This window comes from Hemitrygon akajei, chromosome 2 (genome assembly GCF_048418815.1).
Source record: "Hemitrygon akajei chromosome 2, sHemAka1.3, whole genome shotgun sequence".
Lineage (NCBI taxonomy): Eukaryota > Metazoa > Chordata > Chondrichthyes > Myliobatiformes > Dasyatidae > Hemitrygon > Hemitrygon akajei.
In genome coordinates, this window is record NC_133125.1 from 141,954,452 (window position 1) to 141,979,013 (window position 24,562).

The 24,562-nt window shown below is 40.7% G+C and overlaps 1 protein-coding gene across 1 annotated transcript in view; it reads left to right on the forward strand.

Moving 5' to 3' along the window:
- The window catches only part of pcca (propionyl-CoA carboxylase subunit alpha), a 458,281-nt gene that overhangs the window by 215,894 nt on the left and 217,825 nt on the right, over window positions 1-24,562 (forward strand). The window contains exons 12-14 of the mRNA XM_073028749.1: window positions 9,685-9,835; window positions 17,485-17,628; window positions 18,124-18,198. Coding sequence (XP_072884850.1) covers window positions 9,685-9,835; window positions 17,485-17,628; window positions 18,124-18,198 — 370 coding nt within the window. The remainder of the gene's footprint in view (window positions 1-9,684; window positions 9,836-17,484; window positions 17,629-18,123; window positions 18,199-24,562) is intronic.

A 24,562-nucleotide genomic window follows, 5' to 3' on the forward strand; every position in this document is an offset into this window, starting at 1 on the left:
AACATAAAGTCATATTACTCATTTTTTTGGATCCTAAGGTGTTTTCTCTATTAACAACCTCGCTTTTTTCTGGGAGTGTCACTCTAGACACTTGCACACTTGAACAGGCTGGATCTTCAACTGTCCACCACAGAGGGAAAGACAAAAAAACTGAGTAGTATCTGAGTACTATTGCTCTTCGTTTGGCCAGATGGTGATGAATCTTTGGAATTCTTACCGCAGAAATGGTGCTGATTATATTCAAACAGAGGTAGATAGATTTTCAGATATTAGGGAAACCAAGGGATGAGAGATTAATGCAGGCAGTGACACGGAGGTAACGTTAGCAACATTAGAAAGTATACTAAAGGACTGAGATGAGCCAATGTGGATTTATGAAAGGAAAGTCAAGTTTGACTAATCTGCTGGATTTCTTTGAGGATAAGATTAGTAGACTAGATAATAAAGATACTGTGTAATTAGACTTTTGGAAGTTTTTTGATGAAGTTCCACACCGGAGGTTGGGAAGTTAGGTTAGAACACTTGGATTGGGAGGTAATGAGCTGATATGGGTAGGGATTTGATTATCAGACTGAAAGCAAAGAATGGGAATAAATGGACTCTTCCCATGTTGGCAGGCTGTGATTTGTGGACTACGGCAGAGATTGATGCTTAAGCCCGAGTTACAATCTACATTAGTGATTTGGGCATAGTGAGCTAAATGTTATAAGTTTAGTTGTTTACTGAACCAAGTGGGGTTGTGAGTTAGGGGACAGTCTGTAAAGAGGCTTCAAAAAGATATGGAGCAGCAGACAGAATAGGCCAGAATGCGGCTGGTCCACTTTGATAAATGTAACTGAGAAGCAGACTTGGATACCTCTCTCACCACTCCCCATCTCCTCTTTATACTGGCCAACTTGCCTCTCCATTCTCAGCTCTGATACAGGGTTCTGAACCAAAACACTTCCTCCCCCTCCCCCCCCCACAGACTCTGCTCAGCCTGCTGACTTCCTCCAGCAGACTGTTTGTTGCTCCAGAAAAGCAGAGTGTTTATTAAGTATTGAGAATGGATAGTGTTATCACCAAAGGCCAGTGCACAAGTACAGCAGAGGCTTAATAGATCAAATGTGTAACAAATGGGTTTGAATGCAGTTATAAAAAGTCTTTTTGCAGTTATGAGCTGATAGGCAGCTGTAATGTACAGTTTTGGTCCCTTTACCCAAGAAGGGATACACTTGTCTTAGAGACAGTGTAGTGAAAAATTCACTGTGCTGGTTCCAGGGAAAATGGGGTTGCCAAATGAAGAGAGATTGAGTAGACTGGAATTCTATTCTCCAGAGTTTAGAAGAATGAGAGGAGATCTCATTAAAATTTACAGAAATGTTCAAAGGCTCGGCATGCAGTTTGAAAATAAGATGTTGGCCTTTGAGGATTGAGATCTGGAGAAATTTCTTCACTCACAGTGTTGTAAGCCTCAGGAATTCTGTACCAAGAGAGCTGCGAATGTTCCGTTATTGAGTTCATTCAAAACAGCAGCTAATAGATTTCTGATTATTTAGGGATCGAGAGAGATGAGGATGATGCTGGAAAGTGATGCTGGAGCAGATCACTATGGTCTCAATGAACGGTGGAGTCAAGTGCCTACCATGAAATGTATATTCCAAAGCAACACACACCAAAATGCTGGAGGAACTCAACAGGTCAGGCAGCATCTATGAAAATGAATGAACAGTTGGCATTTTGGGCCGAGACCCTTCTTCAGGACTGAGAAGGAAGGGGGAAGATGCCAGAATAAAAAGGTGGTGGAAGGGGAAGGAGGCTTGCTGAAAGGTGGTTAGGAAATATCAAGGGTTGGAGAAGAAGGACTCTGATAAGAGAGGGGAGTGGACCATAGGAGAAAGGGAAGGAGGAGGGGACCCAGGGGGAAGTGATAGCAGGTGAGAAGAGGAAAAAAGTCAGAGTGGTGATAAAAGTGAGGAGAATCCAATTTTCATTTTTATTTCTTCATGTCATCCTAAATCTGCCTCATACCTGGGAAGTGTGGACAATAGATGATAAGTGCAATTATATTTATTTGGGTTGTATTATGTGGGGCTGCTAGCATCATGAATTGTGCTACAGGTGAAGTACTAGAGCTCTTGGGACTGTTTTAAACTAATATGGCAGGGGGATGGGAACCAGGATGACAGAGCCGAGGATGAGTCAGCAGGTTTACAAGTAGATAATGGATGTAACATGAATGTAAGGAAGGACAAGCCACTGATTGGGTGCAAATGCAGACAGAGCAAAGAGTTAAATTGTACCACAGAGACAAAAGTCAAAAGGGCGAAGAATGCAGGACTGAGGGTACTGTAATTAAATGTGCATAGCATTTGGAATAAGGTAGATGCCATTACAGATTGGTCGGGATGACGTTGTGGGCATTAAGGAGTCATGGCTGAAAGAAAGCCGTAGTTGGGAGCTTAACGTCAAAGGATATGCTTTGTATTGAAGGACGAGCAGGAGAGCATAGGCAGTGGTGTGGCTCTGTTGGTAAGAGATGGAATTACATCTTTGGAAAGAGGTGACATAGGGTCAGAGAATGTTGAATCTTTGTGGTTGGAGTTACAAAATAGCAAGGGTTAAAAAACCATTATGGGAATCATATATAGGTCTCCAAATAGTAGCCAAGATGTGGGGTAAGATTACAAAGGTTGCTGGAAAAGGCATGTAATAAGGGTAATGACACAATTGTAATGGGGGATTTCAATATGCAAGGGGATTGGGAAAATCAGGTTGGTGTCAAGTCACAAGAGAGGGAATTTGTTGAATGGATATGAGATGGCTTTTTAGAGCAGCTTATGCTTGGGCCTACTTAGGGAAAAGGTATCGTAGATTGGGTGTTGTGTAATAACCCAGATCTTATTAGGGAGCTTAACGTAAAGAAACCCTTAGGAGGCAGTGATCATAATATGATTGAATTCATACTGCAATTTGAGAGGGAGAAGCATAAGTCACATGCATCAGTATTGCAATGGAACAAAGGGAATTACATGAGAGAGGAGCTTGCCCAGCTGGATTGGAGAAGGATACTGGCGGGAATAACGGCAGGGCAGAGATGCCTGAAGTTTATGGAAAAAGTTCACAGGCACAGTATAGTTATGTCCCACAGAGGAAGAAGTTCTCAAATAGGAAGGATAGGCAATTGTGGCTGACAAGGGAAGTTGGAGACTGCATAAAAGCCAAAGAAAGAACATGTAAAATAGTCAAAAGTGAATGCAAAGTTAAATGATTGAGAAGTTTTTTAAATCCAGCAAAAGGCAAGTAAAAAAAGTTATAAGAAATGAAAAGATGAAATATGAAGGCAGACTAGCCAATAATATAAAGCAGGATAGCAGAAGTTTTTTTCAGTTATATAAAGAGTAAAAGGGAGGTGAGAGTTGATTTTGGACCACTGGAAAATGATGCTAGTGAAGTAGTAATGAGTTAAGTAGAAACAGCAGATGAACTTAATGGGTACTTTGCATATGTCTTCACTTTGGAAGACGCTAGCAGAATGCCAGAGGTCCGTGAGTGTCAGGGAGCAGGAGTTGTGCCATTGCTATTACAAAGGAAAAAGTGCTAGGGACGCTCAAAGGCCTTAAGTCACCTCGGCCAGATGGACCACATCCCAGAGTCCAGAGTTGCTAAAAAGCTAACGGATGCATTGGTCATGATCTTTCAGGAATCTCTTGATTCTGGCATGGACCTGGAGGACTGGAAGATTGCAAATGTCACTCCACTCTTTAAGAGGGGAGGAAGGCAAAAGAAAGGAAATTATAGGCCAGTTAGTGTAACCTCAGTGGTTGGGAGAGTGTTGCAGTCTATTATTAAGGATGAGGTTTCAAAGTACTTGGAGACTAATGATAAAATAAGTCAAAGTCAGCATGATTTCTGCCAAGTGAAATCTTGCCTGGCAAATCTGTTAGAGTCTTCTAAGGAAGTAACAAGCAGGGTGGATTAAGGAGAGGCAGTACTTGGTTTTTCAGGAGGTGTTTGATAAGGTGCTTAACAAGATAGAATCCTATGGCATTACAGGAAAGATACTGGCATGGATAGCAGAATGGCTGACAGGCAGGAGGCAGCGTGTGGGAATAAAAGGGACCTTTACTGGTTGGCCATCAGTACTAGTGGTGTTCCTCAGCGGTCAGTATTGGGACCGCTACTTTTCACATTGTCAGTGATTTAGATCATATATGTCAAACTCAAGGCCCGTGGGCCAAATCCGGCCCGCGGTGGAATTATCTTTGGCCCGCGAGATAATATCTAATTACTATTAAAGCTGGCTCCAGTAATGGAAGCGCCTATGGCATATGATATGGCTAATGCTGAGTTTATTCAGGTACCAGGTTTTCAGGGTTTTTAGTGTTTATTCAGCAGTCTTGCTCGGCAGTCTTCTTCATAAGAAACGGAATTTGTAAAGTGAAACACTTTGTAGTTATAGCAGAGACTGAGACACATGAGAGCAGGCTGAAAAAACGGAGGCAACAAAAGCTGCGTTCGCACGCGTCCGACTGATCCGGCCCGCATGAAGCTGCATTTTGCTCAATCTGGCCCGTGACCTAAAATGAGTTTGACACCCCTGGTTTAGATAATGGAATTGATGGCTTTGTGGCAAAATTTGCGAATGATACGAAGGTAGGTGGAGGGGTAGTGCTGAGGAAGAAATATGCTTGTAGCAGGACTTAGACGAATTGGAAGAATGGGCAAAAATGTGGCAGATTGAATATGGTGTTGGGAAATGTATGATAATACATTTTGGTAAAAGGAACAATAGTGCAAACTATTATCTAAATGGGGAGAAGATTTAAATATTAGAGGTGCAGAGGGTCTTAGGAGTCCTAGAGCAAGACTTCCTGAAGGTTAATTTACAGGCTGAGTCTGTGGTAAAGAAGGCAAATGCAATGTTGGCATTTATTTCAAGGGGAATAGAATACAAAAGCAAGGAGAGAATGCTGAGCCTTTATAAGACACTAGTCAGGCCGCACTTGGAGTATTGTCAACAATTTTGGACCCCATGTCTCAGAAAGGATGTGTTATAATTGGAGAGAGTCTAGATAGAGGAGGTTCATGAAGATGATTCCAGGAATGAAGAGGTTAACAACATATGAGGTACAAAAAAGCTGGATGAACTCAGCAGGTCGGGCAGCATCCGTTGAAAGAAGCAGTCAACGTTTCGGGTCGAGACCCTTTTTCAGGAGTGTTGGGCAGCTTTGGGCCTGTACTCAGTGGAATTTAGAAGAATGCATGGGGATCTCATTGAAACCTACCAAATGTTGAAAGGTCTGGACAGGGTGGATGTGGAGAGGATGTTCCCCATGGTGGGGGTATCCAGAACTAGAGGGCACAGCTCAAAATTGAGGTGTGACCCTTTAGAACAGAGGTAAGGAAGAATTTTTTTAGCTAGAGAGTGGTGAATCTGTGGAATGCTCTGCCATAGACTGCAGTGGAGGCAAAGTCCATCCGTATACTGTGGCATCAAAGGTTTGGGCATCCCCGGTCAACATTTCTGTTACTGTGAATAGTTAAGTGAGTAGAAGATGAACTGATCTCCAAAAGTCATAAAGTTAAAGGTGAAACATTTATTTCAACATTTTAAGCAAGATTAGTGTATGACCTTCATGGAAGAGTCATCAGAAGAAAACCTTTCCTGCATTTTCACCACAAAATTCAGCATCAGAAGTTTGCAAAGGAACATCTAAACAAGTCTGATGCATTTTGGAAACAAGTCCTGTGGACTGATGAAGTTAAAGTAGAACTCTTTGGCCGCAATGAGCAAAGGTATGTTAGGAGAAAAAAGGGTGCAGAATTTCATGAAAAGAACACCTCTCCAACTGTTAAGCACAGGAGTGGATCAATCATGCTTTGGACTTGTGTTGCAGCCAGTGGCACGGAGAACATTTCACTGGTAGAGGGAAGAATGAATTCAATAAAATACCATCAAATTCTGGAAACAAACATCACACCGTCTGTAAAAAAAGAAAGCTGAAGATGAAAAGAGGATGGCTTCTACAACAGGATAATGATCCTAAACACACCTCAAAATCCACAATGGACTACCTCAAGAGGCGCAAGCTGAAGGTTTTGCCATGGCCCTCACAGTCCCCCGACCTGAACATCATCGAAGATCTGTGGATAGACCTCAAAAGAGCAGTGCACGCAAGATGGCCCAAGAATCTCACAGAACTAAACCCTTTTGCAAGGAAGAATGGATGAAAATCCCCCAAACAAAAATGGACTCTTAGCTTGCTACAGAAAGTGTTTACAAGCTGTGATACTTGCCAAAGGGGTTGTTACTAAGTACTGACCATTCAGGGTGCCCAAACTTTTTCTTCGGGCCCTTTTCCTTTTTTGTTCTTTTGAAACTGTAAAAGATGGAAATAAAAAATAATCTTGCTTAAAATATTAAAGAAATGTGTCATCTTTAATTTTAGGCCTTTTGGATATCAGGCCATCTTTTACTCGCTTAGCTATTCACAGTGACAGAAATTTTGACCAGGGGTGCCCAAACTTTTGCATACCACTGTATTTAAGGTGGAAGTTGATCGCTCCTTGATCGGTCAGGGCATCAAAGGGTATGGTGAGAGGGCAGGTGTATGGAGTTGAATAGGATCTGGGATCATCTGTGATGGAATGGTAGAGCAGACTCAATGGGTTGAATAGCCTGATTCTTCTCCTATGTCTTATGGTCTTAAGTACATCAAGGTTGAGAAGATTTTGTAGTTTTCTTTCCCATATTCATTTCTCGGGGTAAAGCTTATATTCAGATGTAATGAGGAATGTCTATGAGCGTGTTTCAAAGGGGCACTGAATGTGTTTTAGCTTTGCTGTAAGCTCGAAGTCGGTGAGTGGAAGAACTTGTAGTTGGTACTGTCAAAATGTGAGAGCCAGATTGTAGCTAATAATCTGACAATTACAGAGATATATGGGAGTAATGTTTTGCATTATATGGTTATTTGTAAATTTCAGAAATGCATTTCCTGAGTTTAGGAGAATCTTTGTGTGCTGTCAGGCATTGGAGATTGAGAAAATCATATTTGCTATAAACTAACAAAAAAAGATGTCCTTAAGTTGTTATGACAGCTGAAAATTATCTTTGCTTACCTTTCTTTGCTTATTCTGTGTCTCATTATGCTTCCCGTGATGAATAATGTGCTTTAGAAAAACAGCGGAATGCTTTAGTTTTAAGCATTAGAATTTTAAACAGAGGAAGGCATTTCTCCATGTTAGCATATTTGCTGTGAGAATCGTACAGCTGATCATTTTCTCTTATAAAATTAACAAAGGTGCTTCTCTTGAGGCATTGAGAAGAGATTTTAAATTAGTCAGCACTATATTTACAGCATTGATGTAGGGTGATTTATAAAAAAAAGGAAATTTGTGGCTCTGAACATCAGAAGTTGAAGCACCATGCTGGCGGTTAAATGATGCCTTAATATCAGGGACAGCCTCTCTCACTTGCCTTGGGTGCTCTGCTTTCTGTCTATTTTTGTGACTAAGCTACAGATGAGCTGAGAAAGGTGGTGGTCCTGTCAAACTTCCAGAGCAAAGGCAGAGATTTTCTTTAAACTACTTCCTTGAATCTTGTTCTCTGGATTATAGACCGTAATGACTCGGTTTCATAAGACTTCAGTTTATGAATGTTTCAGTAGTATTGGAAATAGAAGAAAGTGATTGTTAGTTATTGATCAAAGAAGGAAACCACATTTCTGCTATGCCACCTTTTCAGCCTTGGTCTTTGATAAATGGGTTTATTACTGTCAGTGCGAATATATGGCTCTTCTGTAGAGAGAGTTAAGTGCACCAAGTTTCTGGGAGTTCACATTTCAAATGACCTCATCTTAATATCACCTCCCTGAAAAAGAAGGCACAGCAGCACCTTCACTTCCTAAAAAGATTGAGATAAGCAAGGTTCTTTCCCCCCCCCCCCCCACCCCACACACACTTCTTAACTGGGTTTCACTAGAGCACCATTGAGAATGTCCTGACAAGTTGCATCTCCATCTGGTATGGGAGCAGTTGAGCATCGGACCAGTAGTCCATACAAAGGGCTGTGAGAACAGCTGAGGGGATCATACGGGTGTCCCTTCCATCCATCAGGGACATTTGTCAGGAACACTGCAGACAGAGGGCCCTTAATATTGTTGAGGATCCCACCCATCCATCCAGCATCCTCTTTGACTTTCTACCGTCAGGCAGGAGACTACAATGCCTAAAAACAAGAACGGTCAGGATGAAAAACAGTTTCTTCCCCCAGGCCATAAATTCTGAACTCCCTGCTGCATCGTATCCAAAGTGTCTGCTCCGTACCTTACAATTTCTAAAATCGATGCACTTTAGTTTTTCATTCATATGTGATTCATGTGTAGATTTTATCCTTGCCTTCATAAGTTATCGTGTATTATGTATGTTATGTGTACTACTGTGCTTTACACCCTCGTTTAGAGAAATGTCTCGATTCTATGTACATTATATGGTTATATATATTATATACATGTGTATAGTTAATGATAGTAAACTTCACTTGGTTTGACTTGAGGTACAGTTTAAAAAAACTTCTTACCATACATACAGTTCAAATATACAGTCCATACATACAGTAAGGCAAAACAATAGCAGATTGCAAAATAAACTGTTCCATTTACTGAGAAAGTTCAGTGCATGCAAACAATAAGGTGCAAGGCGATAACAAGGTAGAGTGTAAGGTAAAGAGTCCATATTATCATTCTAGAGGGAGTGCTCAATGGTCTTAGAAAAGCAAGATAGAAGTTGGCCTTGAGCCTGCCGATGTGTGTATTCAGGCTTTTGTATCTTCTGCCTGATGGGATGGGGGGTGGGGGAAGAGGAACTGTTTGGGGTGGGCAAGATCTTTACTTATGTTTTCTGCCTTACCAAGGGCAGCTAGAATGTCGACAGAGTCTAGTTTCATTGTTATGCTGGGCTGCGTCCACAACTCTTAGTAGTTTCTTTCGTTCATGGACAGAGCAGTTGCCGTACCAAGCTGTGTTGCATACAGACAGGACATTTTCCATGGTGTATCAATAAAGATTGATGAGCATCATGCCAGATTTATTTAGGATATAGAGGCACTGGTGAACTTTCTTGGCTGTGGTGTTTTTGAGGTAGGACCAGGACAGGCTATTGGTAATGTATGTTCACTCCAAGGAACTTGAAGCTTCCAGCCTTGTTAATGTAAACAGAGTATGTGCATTTCCCCCTGCCTGAAGTCAATGACCAGCTCTTTTTTTTCTTGCATGGTCTTTTCCAGTGTAGTCAGTTCAGGTTTTCTTTAAATGCCGTCAGTATTGTAATGTAGGGAAATCAGCAGCCAAATTATTATACACAGCAAGAGAGAAATGATCAGATAATCTATTTTTACCAAAATTCATTGAGGAATAAATATTGGCAAAGGACAGTGTGAAGATCTCCCCTGCTTTCCTTCAAAGTAGCTTGGAATCTTTTATATCATCCAAGAAGACTGACAGTGTTACACCTGATAGCATCGAATTCCCTCACTCCCACCGGCTGATGGGGCTCACCTAGATCAACCAGATGAGTGTCTGGAGGGGATGGGGGGGGGTCTTAAACCATTGTCTTCAGAGGTTGAAGCACAGACCACTGAGTCACTCATTTGTTGCTAAACTGTATTGTGCAAGTCTTCATATATTTATCTTTCTTTTATTGCAGTACTTTTCTAGATCCAGACACTCGAAGAGCCATGGGAGAGCAAGCGGTGACGTTGGCAAAAGCTGTCAATTATTCCTCTGCTGGCACTGTTGAATTCCTCGTGGACTCGAGGAAGAACTTTTATTTCCTAGAGATGAATACTCGACTTCAGGTATAGAAAGATGCTTTTCTTTCTTTCCTTGTAGAGTGATGAATGGTTACCAGAACACTCAGTGGAGAACTGTGGTTTTTATTTAGCCTGTGTGGAGCTTGCACCACAGGGAATATTTAAGTGTTCCCACAACCAATGAACTCACTTTCAAAGACTCTTCATCTCATGTTCTCAATGTTTATTATTTATTTATTTATATCATCATTTCTTCTTTTTGCATTTGCACAGTTTGTTGTCTGCAGCACTCTGGTTGAAAGGCCTAGTTTGGCGGTCATTCATTGATTCTGTTCCAGTTACTATTCTATAGATTTATTGAGTAAGAAAATGAATCTCAGGGTTGCACATGGTGATATATATACACTTCGATAATAATATTTATTTTGAATTTTACTTTGAACGTTTAATAGTCAAGTCACGAAACAGGGACACACTTTCAGGGTAAGAGAGATATACAAATGAGAGAGGGAGGTAAGAAATAGATCAACATGACTGGGAAGATGAAGAAGAATGGGAGAAGGCGTGTGTGAAGCAAAACACTAGCATGCATTCTTGTGCTGAATGGCCTGGTTTTGTGAGCTGTAAATTCTGTGTAATTGCAGTTACTCTTGCTGTGTACATTGCATTCCCTGCTTCAAGTAACCTTAAAGACCTTGAGGGGGATACAGTTAAGTGCCACAGAGGGTCAGCAGTATGTAGCTTGTCTTTGTGCTTTGATATTTTTCCCACTTGGCAGCCAAAATTTCCCTTAAGATTTTGCAGTACTGAATCCATGCTGTGTTACACTAAAATTGTTGCTGGTGTCAGCATTAAGAATCGGGACTTTTTGAAAATGTTTTTCAAAGCCACAGTCTATGTACCTTGCCTAATGAGATCTGTTTTATGGATAACAATAAAAGTGTGTTTTCATGTAAAATGAAAGGAACAATATTTGCGAAGAAGCTTGAAGTTCAATGGTCATTAGGTTTTGCACTAAAATGATAATCTTTCTTCTTAGAATAAGAAAGGAAAGACTTTTTTTCAGGATTAGCACATAAGATAGTTTTCTTAATATTATATCCATCTCTTTAAAGATCTCTTGAATTATTTCACAGATAGAAGAATAGTTGAACGTGGGGAAAAGTATGGTAATAATACCAGGCTTTGAAGGACTTGAGAGACTGGAGAAGCTGAGTATTTTTTCTTCCTTGGGGCAGAAAAGGGTTAGCTGTAAATTCCGTGTAGTAGTTCTACTTCATAGAGTCGTAGAGAGAGACAGCATGGAAACAGGTCCTATGGACAACCAAGACTACATTGACCAACAACAACTCATTTGCATGAATCCTATGTTAATCCATTTCTTTATATTCTTCTCCCCACACGCCCACTCCCAAGGTTCTAGCACTCACCCACACACTGGGGGCAATTTGCAGCAGCCAATTAACATACAGACCTACATGTCTGTTAGCCAGCTGGTGGCATAGTAGCATCAGTGCGGGACTTCAGAGTGAAGGCTCCCGAGTTCGAATCCAGCGGCTCCCTTGCACACTCTCCATCCGTGCTGGGTTGAGCGTCAAGCTAGCAACTCGGCCTCGTAAAAACAAGAAAGCCTGCTAAGAAAATGCGATCACGGTGACGTCCCGATGTCTCCACTCGGAGTTAAGGGCTTTCTTCTTTGTCTTCTACATGTCTGTTGCCAGCACCACACTGGACTGCAAGACAAATGGTCCTGGGTTCGAATCCGGCCGGCACCTTGTGCTGGGTTTAGCATCAAGCTAGCAATTCAGCCTCATAAACAACAGACAAATACTCAAGAAACGGCAAGGTTGCTGTCCAATGTGCCACAAGGTGTGGGAAAGAACAACAACAACTACGTGTCTGTGGGAGGAAACTGGAGCAGTAACATGGAGAATGTGAGAACTCCCCATGAGCAGCACTGGAGATCCCTGATGCTTTGAGGCAGTGGCATTAATAGCTCTGTTACCAAAAGTTTCTAAAGGAATGGAGAAAAGAAACTACTTCCACTGGGAGTTGGGTCAGTAGACAGCAAAGTTCTAGGAAAAGAATTAGAGCTTTTTTATGCAGAAAACTTTAAAAATCAATAATGCCCTGTTTGAAAGTCAGTGTAAGCTAACTTTCAAAAAGCCAAAGAGGAAAATAATTGAACAGGAGAAATTCACTGGTCTGTGGAGGAGGAAGGGGGAACAGGATTGATTGCAATGCTTTCAGAAAGTCGGCAGAGGCTCAATGGAGCAAATTGATGAACCGTTCTACTGTGATTGAGAATGAATTAGCTTACCTTTATCAGTGTCACTGAATTAATCATACTATAGATTGTATTCTAATGCAAAATTCTTAAAAGAAAAATATGGAAACATAGTGTGGAAAATCAGGAAATAAATTCACACTGTTACTGACAATTGCTAGCCAATTAGATCTTTCATTGATGTGTGTAACAAAGATTATCAAATGTTAATGTGTGTAGATTACCAACTGAGATAGAAGAAATTATGTTGGGAATAAGGGTAAGATAGCAAAGTTAAATATTTCATGTCTGTCTGGAGTGAGTTATGTCATCTCGTTGAATGGTGTCGCAACAACAACTGCTCTCTCAATGTCAGCAAAACTAAAGAGCTGATAGTTGACTTCAGGAAGGGGAAGGAGGATGAATGTGTGCCAGTCGTCATTTGGGGGAATTGGCTGTGGGGACAGGCATCATCCTGGGTGTTCCTGCTCTGTGTGTTAACATATCAGATGACCAATCCTGGGTCCAGCACATACGTGCAATCATATGGGAAGGGCACCAGTGTCTTCACTTTCTTCGGAGATTAAGGCAGTCCAGCTTACTACTGAGCACTCTTTTAAAAAAAACTTCTGCAGATGTGTTGTTAAAAGTATCCTGTCTGGTACATCTTGGTCTGGTATGGCACGGGAATGTAAGAAGCTGCAGAGAGTAGGAGACTCTACCCAAACAAATTGGGTACATCCCTCTACGTCATCTGTAGTACTGTATCTTCAGGAGGCCCTGCTTCAAGAAGACACTATCTATCATCAAAGATCTTCACCATCCAGGCCATGCTATCTTCTCACAGCTACGGATGAGCAGGAGGTACAGAAGCCTAGATTTCAACATCACAGGGGTCAGGAACAGCTACTGTACTTCTGTTTTCAACCATTCAATTCTGAAACCAACTGTCAAAGCCCTAATCACTACCTCAGTTTAGCACTATGACCACTTTGTACTAAAATGGACTTTTATTTTCTAATTGTAAATTTTTTTATCTATGTTTGTTTAATGCGTTTCTTATGAATGTTGTTTATGTAATAAGAATGCCTGTGATTCTGCTTCATCATTGAACCTGCACATACATGTTCTCGTGCAGATGACATTGACTTTGAATGTGTTATTGATACTTCATCATTGTTTGGATCTAAATCATGGAATCCCTGCCAGCATAGCGTGAAGAATGACTTCATCAGAAGGACAACAGTGGCTTGCCACCAACTTCTCAAGGACACTTAAAGATGGAAAGTAGACCCAGCTTCTGAAAACGAAATGCATAAGAAAAAATTGTTAGTGTTTTTTGATATTGTAAACAGCAATACAGATAAAAGTGGTTCAGATGTTGTGATGTGGTTTGGTGTAAAAACTTCTTGTGGCACACAGAATCAGAGGACAGCATATTGGGCCGATATTATGGTGGATGTTGTGAATTAGTTAACAGTTGGTAGAGAGAAGGAGTAAATGGGTGAATTTTGGGTTAGGAGGCTAATAGGATGCTGCAGGGATTAGTGCCAGGGTTTCAACTGTTCAAAATTTACATCAGTGATTTGAATGAGGGGACCAAGTGTAATTGTACAAGTCTGTTGCTGATACAGACTTTGGATTCTGAGGAGGATGCAGATTGGTGTCAGATGGAATATTGCCTGGTCATCCATTGTACTAGAAATAAAATGTACATTTAGTGAGAAATGGAAATGTGTTGACATTCAGAGGCACCTGATTCTCCTTGAGTAGCTGATCACTGAAAGTCAACATGCAGCTACATCAGTAGATAGGCAAACGGCATTTTTTTACCTGATTGAAAGAGAGTTTGAGAGCAGGAAGAGAGATTTCTGATTCCATTTATGTGGGAGATCTGTTGAGACGACACTTGGAATATTTTGATAATATTAATATCAAGTCAGCATCCTTCACCAGAAGGAATGTACTGGTGAAGTGGAGTGTGCACGAAGGTTCAGCTGATTGATTCCTGGGATATTGGATTTGTTATACGAGGAGGATTAGACACACCAGGTCCATGCTCTCTGAAGTTTAGAAGAATGAGAGGTGACCTCATGGAGGCATTCAATATTCTTTAGGGTCATGATAAACTGGATGTGAGGATAATGTTTCTCTAGGGTAGTGTCTAGAACCATGTGTGAATAAGGAATTGCCCATTTAGGATAGGTCTGAGAGGAAATTTATTCATTCATAGTATGATGAATATTTTGTATATTCTCTGTCCAAAAAGACTCTGGACGCTCAGGCAGTGTGTGTTTTCAAGAGTTTAGATGTTAAGGAAACCAAGTATGGGCAGGAAATTGGCACAGAGTAAAAGATCATTCATAGTTTTATTGAATGGCAAAGTGAGCACAAGGGACCAAGTATCCTGGTGCTTTTATTTCTCATGTTCGCTCATGTCTCTCTAAGGCACTATTTATTTGACTGATGTTTTTCAAAACTAGGGTTACCCTCTCATCAACTGTGTAAAGAAGCACAAAATGCTGGAGGAACTTCGAAGGGTCACGGCCCGAAATGGCGACTGTATTTTTTTTCCCATAGATGCTGCCTGGCTTGCTAAATTCCTCCAGCATTTTGTGCATTTTGCTTGGATTTCCAGCCCCTGCAGATTTTCTCTTGTGTGTAAGTAACTTTGGGTTCCAGAAGCTAATGGCATTGAATATAGGAGAACGTCCAGTTGCTGAAGGATTAGTGAGCTAAAAGCTCTTCCACTCTCTCAGCTGGACAATGAGTGCTTTGCCAGTGCTTTGTAGAAAAATAAGGAAATTCCTCTTCATTGTCATGATCAACATTTAATTCTTATCTGCAGTGCATTGGCTCAAGGGGTAGTGGAAGCAAATTCAGGAACATTTTTTCAAAAGAGATCTTGATAAATATTGGAAAGGGAAAATTTTAAAAAGCTTTGAAGAACGACTACAACTGGTTGTATAACTTCTCATTCTTGTTCACTCACTTGCTAACTTATATTTTTCTCTTTCTTTCTTTCATTTTATTCTTCATTTGAAACCAGACTTGCACAAATTCTGTTAGTTGCTGCCCTGTTCAGGTTGCCATTATATAGTGACTTTTTCCCTTAATTTTTCAACCTTTTTGTTCCATTTGGTTGGTAGACGTGGACAATTATGACAGTTTTAATTACCCACCCTATTCAGAGGATGAAATCAGGAATCAGAGTTGCGCGAGCTCCATCACTGAGGTTATTCAAGTCATTAGATATTTGTTATTAGGGGATCGAGGCTTCATTCAGAACAGCATTGCTGAAGTAACAGCTCTGTCTCAATCTGAATGGATAAGATATAGGAGGCTGAATGGGCTGTTCCTGCTTCTAATTCTTAATAAAAAAAATTTGAAAATGATCAGAAGTGTAAAATAAATCAACTAAGAACATTTTTAAAATCAAGAATGTGTCTTAAATCATGCAAATTTAAATGTTGTTGTTATTTTATTGAAGTAGAGTTGGATCTTAAGTGAGGACAATCCTGGCCCAGTGTCCCTGAGCTGATTCTCCAGCAACAGTACTGGGGAATCTCAGCAAGTTTGTGCTCCCCCTTTGGGAGCTAAGGAAAAAAAATGCCAGCAGGAATCTCTTCAAAGATTCCGTGCACTGAAGTCCTGAACCTGCTGCCAGTTCACTGCTTGAACAGCTGGCAAAAGGTAGTCACACCCGAACTGGTGTATTACATCCTGGACAATGAGTTTCAGGAGGCTGTTGGATCTCTAAGTCTGCTCACTCAAACCCTCGAAATTGGAACTTTCAGTAGTGTTCACTTGGTCATGATTAGGAGCTGGAGCCTTGGCTGTTTTCTATCCTTTTGATATGTATGGCTCCAAAATTACACTCGCAAGAGGACCCCTGGAACATTGGCTGTGAAGACTTCATGTAGCAATGTCATAGCCAGTTAGCAGATTTTGACAGAAAATTTCTTTCCTCTTCTACTCTGGCATTCATTTTTAAAATATATTTCATTTGACCAGCTCAGGCTAACTGCGAAAGATAGACCCATAAAGATACAGAAACCCACGCACTGCCTTTGTAAGGACTTGGTGTCACAGTTAAAATATACATGTGAGCTGTTGGACTGAATTGTCAAAGAAAACAAGAAGGCTTGTGATTGTACTTGTCATGTGCAGCATTTGGATTGCAAAATAGATAGCTTTATTGTGGTCAAAATTGCTCAAATTGACTGCTGTTGACCGATCACTGTATGAATGAAATGCTTGTGCATGTCCCATAGTCCCATTTGCCAGATTTACACAGTACAAACTGTTTGCTCTTTAAGTAATGACTTTTATTAGAAAAATGTCAAAGTGTCAGTTAATTATGATGAAAATTTGTCTGGAATAAAAGCCTTACTGAGTTAATTGCACCATCTGCTTTGTATATACTGAGCTGGTCTCTGCTGAAATCACCCAGTAAACAAGTGTCTGGTAGCATTATGCTAGACATTAAAAATGGTCACACCAGAGTTCCACCTGGGTGTCAGCAAATTCATGTACCCGGAAAAACCTACAATGAATTTTATTTGCAAAGTGTTATTTGAAATAAAGCCACCTGCTTACGTGGCTTTCACTATGAAGATAAAATGCATGTAGTCCCCTCTGCTATATCAATCCTGATTGAGGTTGGGGACATGGACTGACCAGTATGTGTATTCAGGCTGGGTATTCCCCTAACAGCATCGTGCGAAGCTGTTAGCAGCAATTTGCTGATAGCAGAATGACTGCATTGGTTCAGCCCAGCTATTGTGCATGCTAAGCACTACACAGTTTAGTCTGGAGGGAAAAAAAACCTGAAGGATCCATCTGCTCGTTTCTGCTGCACTGGGTTGATGTAAGATTACATTAATCTGGTTGCTTGTCAGGACAGGTTAGGGAAAGCAGGCAAATGGGGTGGGGGGGGGGGGGAGATTTAGGATGCATTGTTCATCAGGAAATTGCAATGCCCTTCAGAGCACACAACTTATAGTGCAGGCTTACAACCAATGCTAATGACAGACTCTTAAAACCGCATTTTTGTAGCTTTGTATATATGTTGTACGAAGGTGTGTTCTATGGGAGGCAGTCTGTTGTGAGAATACGAGGTGTGAGAGGGAGCGTGCGTGTCTTTGAGGGAGTGTTGTATGTGTCTGTATGTGAGCTGTGTCGCGTGTGCTGTGTTTGGCTTTGTGTTTGTGAGTGTGCTTGTGTGAGTCTGACTAGGATCTGTGTTTGCAGCGATTTGTGTGTGTGTGTGTGTGTGTGTGTGTTTAATTTGTTATTTAAAATGTCGATTATGAGAGGGGGATCAGTAGCCAGAATCTTGTCCTAGGCTTGCGAGCGCCGGCACTTTTCAGTTTTGTGTAGATTTTCTTCTTTCGCCCTTAATGACTGGCAATTTGTGACCTTGCAGGTTGAGCATCCTGTCACTGAATGCATTACTGGCCTGGACCTGGTCCAAGAAATGATCCGTGTTGCCAAGGGTTACCCACTTTGCCACAAGCAAGCTGATATTCCCATCAATGGCTGGGCAATTGAATGCAGAGTGTATGCAGAGGTAAATTTTAGTTGGCACGAGAATTCCTGCCAAATGCTCCCTGGTGGATTTAGAGCTGGGGTAGGATTGTTTAGCCATTCTGTTGGAATGTAAAATTGCAAAGCAATTCAAGGATGTTAGATGATGCATGTTGGACAATGGCTACCCCTCCCCCAGCCTCGCCAAACTTTGGCACTTTTCCTCCCAAACAGAGACCCTTGGTTAATTGCCTATGACATCCTGAAGGCTTTGTGCTGTTGCTCTGTTGTCCTTTAAGGCACACCAATAATTTGCAACTTGTTATGCTAATCAGGAAACCCGAAGCAAACCTTTTGAATGGTTGAGGTGTTTATTGGTCATTTGCTTGGTGATAAAAATAAGAAAAAAGGACCCAAGCGCTATTTAATGTCCTAAGTGATCAAAAATAGCCTCATCAGTGTGTATACACAGCTAACCTTGTTTCCTGTGTTTTATTTTGAAGTTAATGCTTCCTCTTGTTTGAACTTCCTTTTCTAGGATCCCTACAAATCCTTCGGACTGCCTTCAGTTGGGCGCCTCTCTCAGTATGAAGAGCCATTACACGTGCCCTGCGTAAGTTATCTGAATAACCACGATGTTTGCTGAGCAGCTGTTGATGTAATCCTCGGCTGTTTATTGTATATTTAAACAAAGACAGTGCTGACATCTCAGCATGATATGAAAACATTAGAAACTCCTTCATTCAATTTTCCAATCTAAGCAAGAAGCATGAAAAGGTAAGGCATGTTTAACAAATGCTGGAGATATGGATAGAAGATTAAAGATTACTCAACACAATTGAATTTTTTTTAAAACACTGGTTTGGGATCGCCAGGTGATTTCAGTATAGACAGTAGTTTAATCAGGGCAGAAGCAAATACTATAGAAGGTCATGGCATCTTAGCTTCACATAAGTGAGCTGTGCTTGTAACTGTTTGGCTGCTCATCAGCACAAGTGAAACTCAAAAGAAAATCTACTTAAACCAATTCCTGGGATGTGACAGTTATTCTATCGTCAGAGCCAAAGAAATTAAATGTACGTACGAGAAATTCTGCAGATGCTGGAAATTCAAAGCAACACACACAAAAAGCTGGAGGAACTCAGCAGGTCAGGCAGTGTCTATGGAAATGAATAAACAGTTGAAATTTTGGGCCGAGACCTTTCTTCAGAAATTCTTAGATGTTTAGTCAAGTTTATTGTTGTCATAGACATATATACACAGGGTATAAATGCCATTAAAATTAGCTTTTTACAGCAGCAGCACCACAGTACATGACAAATATAAACTAACACACAGTAAATTATACATACATGTGTGCACAATTAACATAATGACATGAGTGCAAGATTGCGAGAGAAAAAAGTCTGAGGTCATATTTTTCAGATCAACTCAAGAACCTGATGGAAATGGGGAAGATGTTGTTGAACCTTCTGGTGTGCTTCCTGCTTGATGGCAATATCAAGAAGAAGGCATGGCCTGGATGGTGGGGGTCCCTGATGATGGATGTCACCTTCCTGAAACATACCGGTTGCAGATCTCCTCGATGGTGGGGAGGGTTGTGCTGTGATGGAACTGGCTGAGTCCTCTGCTCTCTGTAGCTTCTTGCTTTCCCATGCAAAGGGGTTCACATACCAGACCCTGATGCAACCAGTTGGAATGCTTTCAACTGTACATCTTTGGATATGTGTTAGTGTCTTCAATTGCATTAGGAATCTCTTTAAACTTCTAAGAAAGTAGAACTGAAGTATCTACAGTATGTCTTGGTGCCAAGACATGTCCTCCAAGATGTTGACACTCAGGATCTTGAAGTTGTTCACCCTTTCCACTGCAGACCTTCAATAAGGGGATTGGTATGTCTTTACCTAACTTCACCTTCCTAAAGTCCACAATCAGTTTAGAAGAATGAGGAATGAGGGATGATCCCGAGGAGGTATCATGGGATAGATGTTAAGATGTTTCCACTTGTGGCAGAATCTCAAATGTGGGGAATAGTTACAAGATTAGGCAGTGGTCATTTAAAACTGAGATGCTTGGGGATTTTTCACAGAGACTGGTAAATATCATGAGTTTGGCATCCTCAGAGGTTGGATCATTTGGAAGAACTTAAAAAGAGAAAGCAGGCGCACTTTGAAAGATGAGAAACGAGAGCTTTGGGAAACTGGCATTGAGGAGTAGATACAAGATCCATGACAGGTCACCCATGATCATTGATAGTGGGTCAAGTTTGAGGGCCAGACTGGCCAACTCATGTTTTCTAATGTTCTTTTTGTATTTTGAGTCCCTCCATAGTTCTTTGAATTAGTCATCCACTGCTCACAAAACTTACCACACTCTCTGAGCTGAAAGTGTGAGATTTTGGCAGGTATGTTCTTTTGGGAGCTTCTATTGAACCTAGCTGAGATTTCACAGACCCATGACCTTCATATGGCAGGAAGACTGGAATACAGGAGTTAAAAGGTATGCTGCTACTCTGCACTCTCCTGGTTAGACCTGGAAGGTGGGCCATTGCTGAGAACGACAAAGGATATATTGGCCTTGGAAGGAGTCCACCCAAAATGGTACTAGATTCCTGAAGTTAAGTTACAAGGAGAAATTATAGCTTGACTTCCCAGTCTGAGCTTATGAGACCCAATCACATTGGTTGTGCCATTTCTTGTGACAATCACTTCTTGTCAATGAAGTGATTGTGTTGGGAGAATCTATAGTGGCCCAGCTACTGACTTTATATGGGCCACAATGATTTAGCTAGTAATACTGAGATTATCATGGTCATGATATGATTGGGTCAGGTTGGAAATGTGTGAATTCTAGGGTCATAATCAGAATGAGGTTTACTATCAGTGATGTATGTCATGAAATTTGTTGTTTTGCCACAGCAGTACATGAAAAACACTCAGCTTACACTCTCTCTCTCTCTCTCCCCCTCTCCCTCTCCCTCCCTCCCTCCCTCCCTCTTCTCCCCCCCCCCCCCGGTGTATTGGGACCAGTACATTTGGGCCAATTAAGCTGCCATCCCAATTAGTTGAAGTTTCATGGAAATTGTTAAAAAGGCATAAAAAGGACAAACTGCACAACACATTGTGTATTTAAAGGAAATACAGAGCAAAATAGAACACTAGCAGTACTAATGCAGTACTATAAGACTGTGTATTAGTTCCTAATACTTATTGATGGAGGAATTCATTCGCTTTGCATTCAATGTTCCCTCTAATTTATAGTGACCAGTGTGTGCAAAAATCTTGTGCTGTGTAATTTTTCTACCCAGTGACGACAAAATGTGTGAACTGAATTTTATATATAGAGGTATTCATTTAAACAGCTAGCAAAACACTATCAATAAGAACTTGGATCTCTTCTGGGTTTGATTGTTTTCGCTCTCATTCATCTACACTCACACAAGATGTATGTAGAAGGCCTACAGTGGGTAATGAAGGATTTTCTCACCAGCGCTTTTTCACACTGTCCATATGTGATTTACTTACTAAATGATGTTTCAAAGTCAAGTTTCCAAATATCACTCCACTCCTTCCCACTTGCAAATTCTCCAGCAACTTTTTCATTGCAACGCTACACGCAGTTAACACCGGTTTCTGTATTGGACATAAATATTTCTTGTAGCTGCAGGTTTGTGACCTCTTGAGCTTTCAATGTAGCAGTTTCTACTGGTTCATTAAGCCATTCTGCTTTAAATGAACTAACAGTTCTTTGGCGCTTCACACCCTTTTTTTCTGGCGACATAGTGCATCAGTAATTTCTTCCATGAAAACGGTATAAATAAGACAGTTCTAAAATCTGCAGATAAATCATTGCAAAATCCACATTATCAAACACTGCATGAGAAAATGGAGAAGAAAATGTGATTGTGTACAATCGTGAAATATAGTTAACATGCCAAAGAGGTAGAGGGTGACAACCGTTTTTGCGCAGCTTAAATTCCCTTTTGTGCTGGTAGCAAAAGATGTGTGCATGCGCACACCTTAGAGGAATGTTGCACGATCTTTTGACTGTAAATGAACAAAATCAATGAAGGCACCTACTGCAGATAATGGTCTGCCTTCACACAATGCTATTGACAATGGCATCCTCCAAATCTTCAGTTTCACTGTATATTAAAGATGATTGCTGATACCTTCAAATTCTTCATAGTTTCTAACTGGTTGAAATAGTGAAATAGTTTCTTTTTCATTTCCAGTCATGTCTGGCATCTCCAAGTCTGATTGCTTGCAACTGCAGTGAACAAAACAGTTCTGAATTGTCTTACTGTTTATTTCGCGTCAGCTACCAGTGACAAGAATCAGTGTTTTTAACACAGAAGTAACTGACGCTATTTAAAAGCTGTTTATTCTTAGCATAGTATAGTGTCTAATGTTCACACAAGTGTACGCGACTGACACTAGTTAGAAACTATTCGCAACAGCCTCCTGTCTCAATTAAGTGGCATAGTGTGTGTATACACACACACACACACAGAAGACATATAAATAAGTAGTCAAAAGAGCAAAAATAGTGAGGTCAGATTTGGATTGGGCAGGTTGGATCCTAATTTTATATTGCACCTTCCAGTGTTACTTTCTCTGCAATTTGTAAGTATTACAAGTGATTTGATTTAAGTTTTCATTATATTTAGCCTGGATAGGTAATAACTATTCGCTTTTTGGGAAGTTTGGGATTAGGGAACGGAATTTAAAATTAATAACATCTTTCAGGAGTTAACTTTAAAAAAAATCTCCTCTAAATACAGAGTGGATCAAAAATTTGGAAGCAACTTCCACAAAGGCCATTTGGTATTGAATTGATGTAATCTTATCTCTAAGATTGATGAATATTTATTAACCAAAAGGAAAACTGACAAAATTGGTTATACTGTGTAGAATTGCATCACAGGTCATTGAGGACAGGCTGCAGACCAAATGGCTTCCTTCTATTAGTCTTTTTGCAGTATTCCGGGATAGATGAGTTGACCAGTTGATACTGCAACTGCTTAAATATTGCAGCTTATCATTCACTTAAATGCAGAGCTTGGTTTGAACTGTGATTCTAAGTAAAAATTTGATTTAGTAAAGCCCAAAGCTTCAACTGAGCTAATTTAAAAAATTGCTATGAGATACAACAGGAATTCCATTTTGCCATTCTAGTTTATGGTTGTTTTCAGACATTAAGTGCAGCAAAGCAACTTGGGCTTTATTGACTGAATTTGTTTAATCAAGATTTCACTTTTGGCCTTACATGGGAGTCTGGAAATCTGGGTACAGTTTTCCCTCGGCTATGTTGGCACAGTATCGGTGGTGTTTGCATGCCATGTCCCTACCAATCTCCCCATGGAAGCACTAGACCTCCTTATCTTCCCTGACTTTAAAGTGTTAGAATTAAATCTAAGAGTCCTTTTGATGAGTGAAAATTCAGGAAAATACAGCAGTAGCCTTTTCTGGGAAGTGTGCAAGTGTATGGAGTTTTGCCTTTTGCCTCCAGATAAAATGATGTCAAACCTTTTGCCCTTGCAAGTTTTGCAATTTGCAGTTTTTAAAACATACAACCTGTTGAAAGTGCAAGTGATAATGGACATATTCTACCCCCTACAGCTCCTGTTCCACCAAATCCTCCTTCAATTAATGCTGCAGCAGGAGTTTTATGTAATAACACTTAGGCTTGTAAGACATCAGCATATAGAAAAAAACAATTAAAATGCCTTAAATGTTATGCGTACTGCTGTTATTTGCTTGTGTGAATGTTGCTTGTCAGCTAAATGGACCAAGGAACAGATAACGTGATTGGGTGCAGGGGAGTGCACAATAAGCTTTGTCTATCATTATTGCTGAGAGCAATCAAATTGATGCCAGCGGGACAGTAGATGCTGTTGACAGCTGTAATTATATATCTCCATGGTGATCACTTTTGGCCTGTCACGAGGGCCTGCAGGCCCCCCCCCCCACACCCCCCCCCCCGCAACCATTTAATCAGATTGTTCTGTCACTTGTCAGGTAAACGAGGCAGACGGGGAGTAGTGCTTAGGGGAGAGGTGGAGAATGATGGGTGGGGAGATGCCTGATAGCTTCACGTGGCTTGTCAGGGTACCGATAAGCAGAATTTTTAATTACACTGGAGGCTTGAGAACATTGCTAAACAGATTATGTAGAGTGGGATCTGACATTTGTTCAGCTCTTCTGTTATCTTCATTCTGTTTCATATCAATAATGTGACAGTTATTTTTCATGTGAGAAGTTTTGACAAGTGGCTGATTGTACAACACATTTAACTTTGCTCATTTGTAAGTCATAGCTAGTAGTTTGTATTTCTCCTTATTTGGTGATCTGAGCAAATATAGACTTTGCAAGATTAATACTGAAATTATTATTTCCTTTATCATTTTAAAATGATACTCCAAAACCCTTATTCAAGAGCGAATTTTTATTTTTTGCACATTGTAGAACAGCATCTCAACGCTGGAAATCTGAAATAAAAACAAAAATTGCAAAAAAGCTGCAAACACTTGGTAGGTCAAGCTGCATTGATGGAACCAGAACAAAATTCTAAATTTCCTAAGAACATAGAAGGAGGCTATTTTGGCCCATCGAGTCTATGCTAACTCATTCACCCAGTGGTTCCCTCTGTAACTCATTCTCCCCACATTCCCTGCGACTTCCACCTGATTTGCCAACTACTTGGGATAATTTACCAATTATTGTATCAAGCTGCACGTTTTTGGCACTTGGGAGGAAATCAAAGCACCAGGGGAAATCCACATGGCCGCAGGGAGAATATGCAGACTTTGACTTTGCATCAACAGCACTGGAAGTTGGGATAGAACAGTACAGCACAGGGGCAGGTTCTTCAGCCCACAATGTCATCTACCCGTCCAAGAGCTTCATATCTGCCTCCACCAACACCCCAGGCACCCACCAGTCTTTTTAAAATATATTTTGTCTTACAAATCTCCT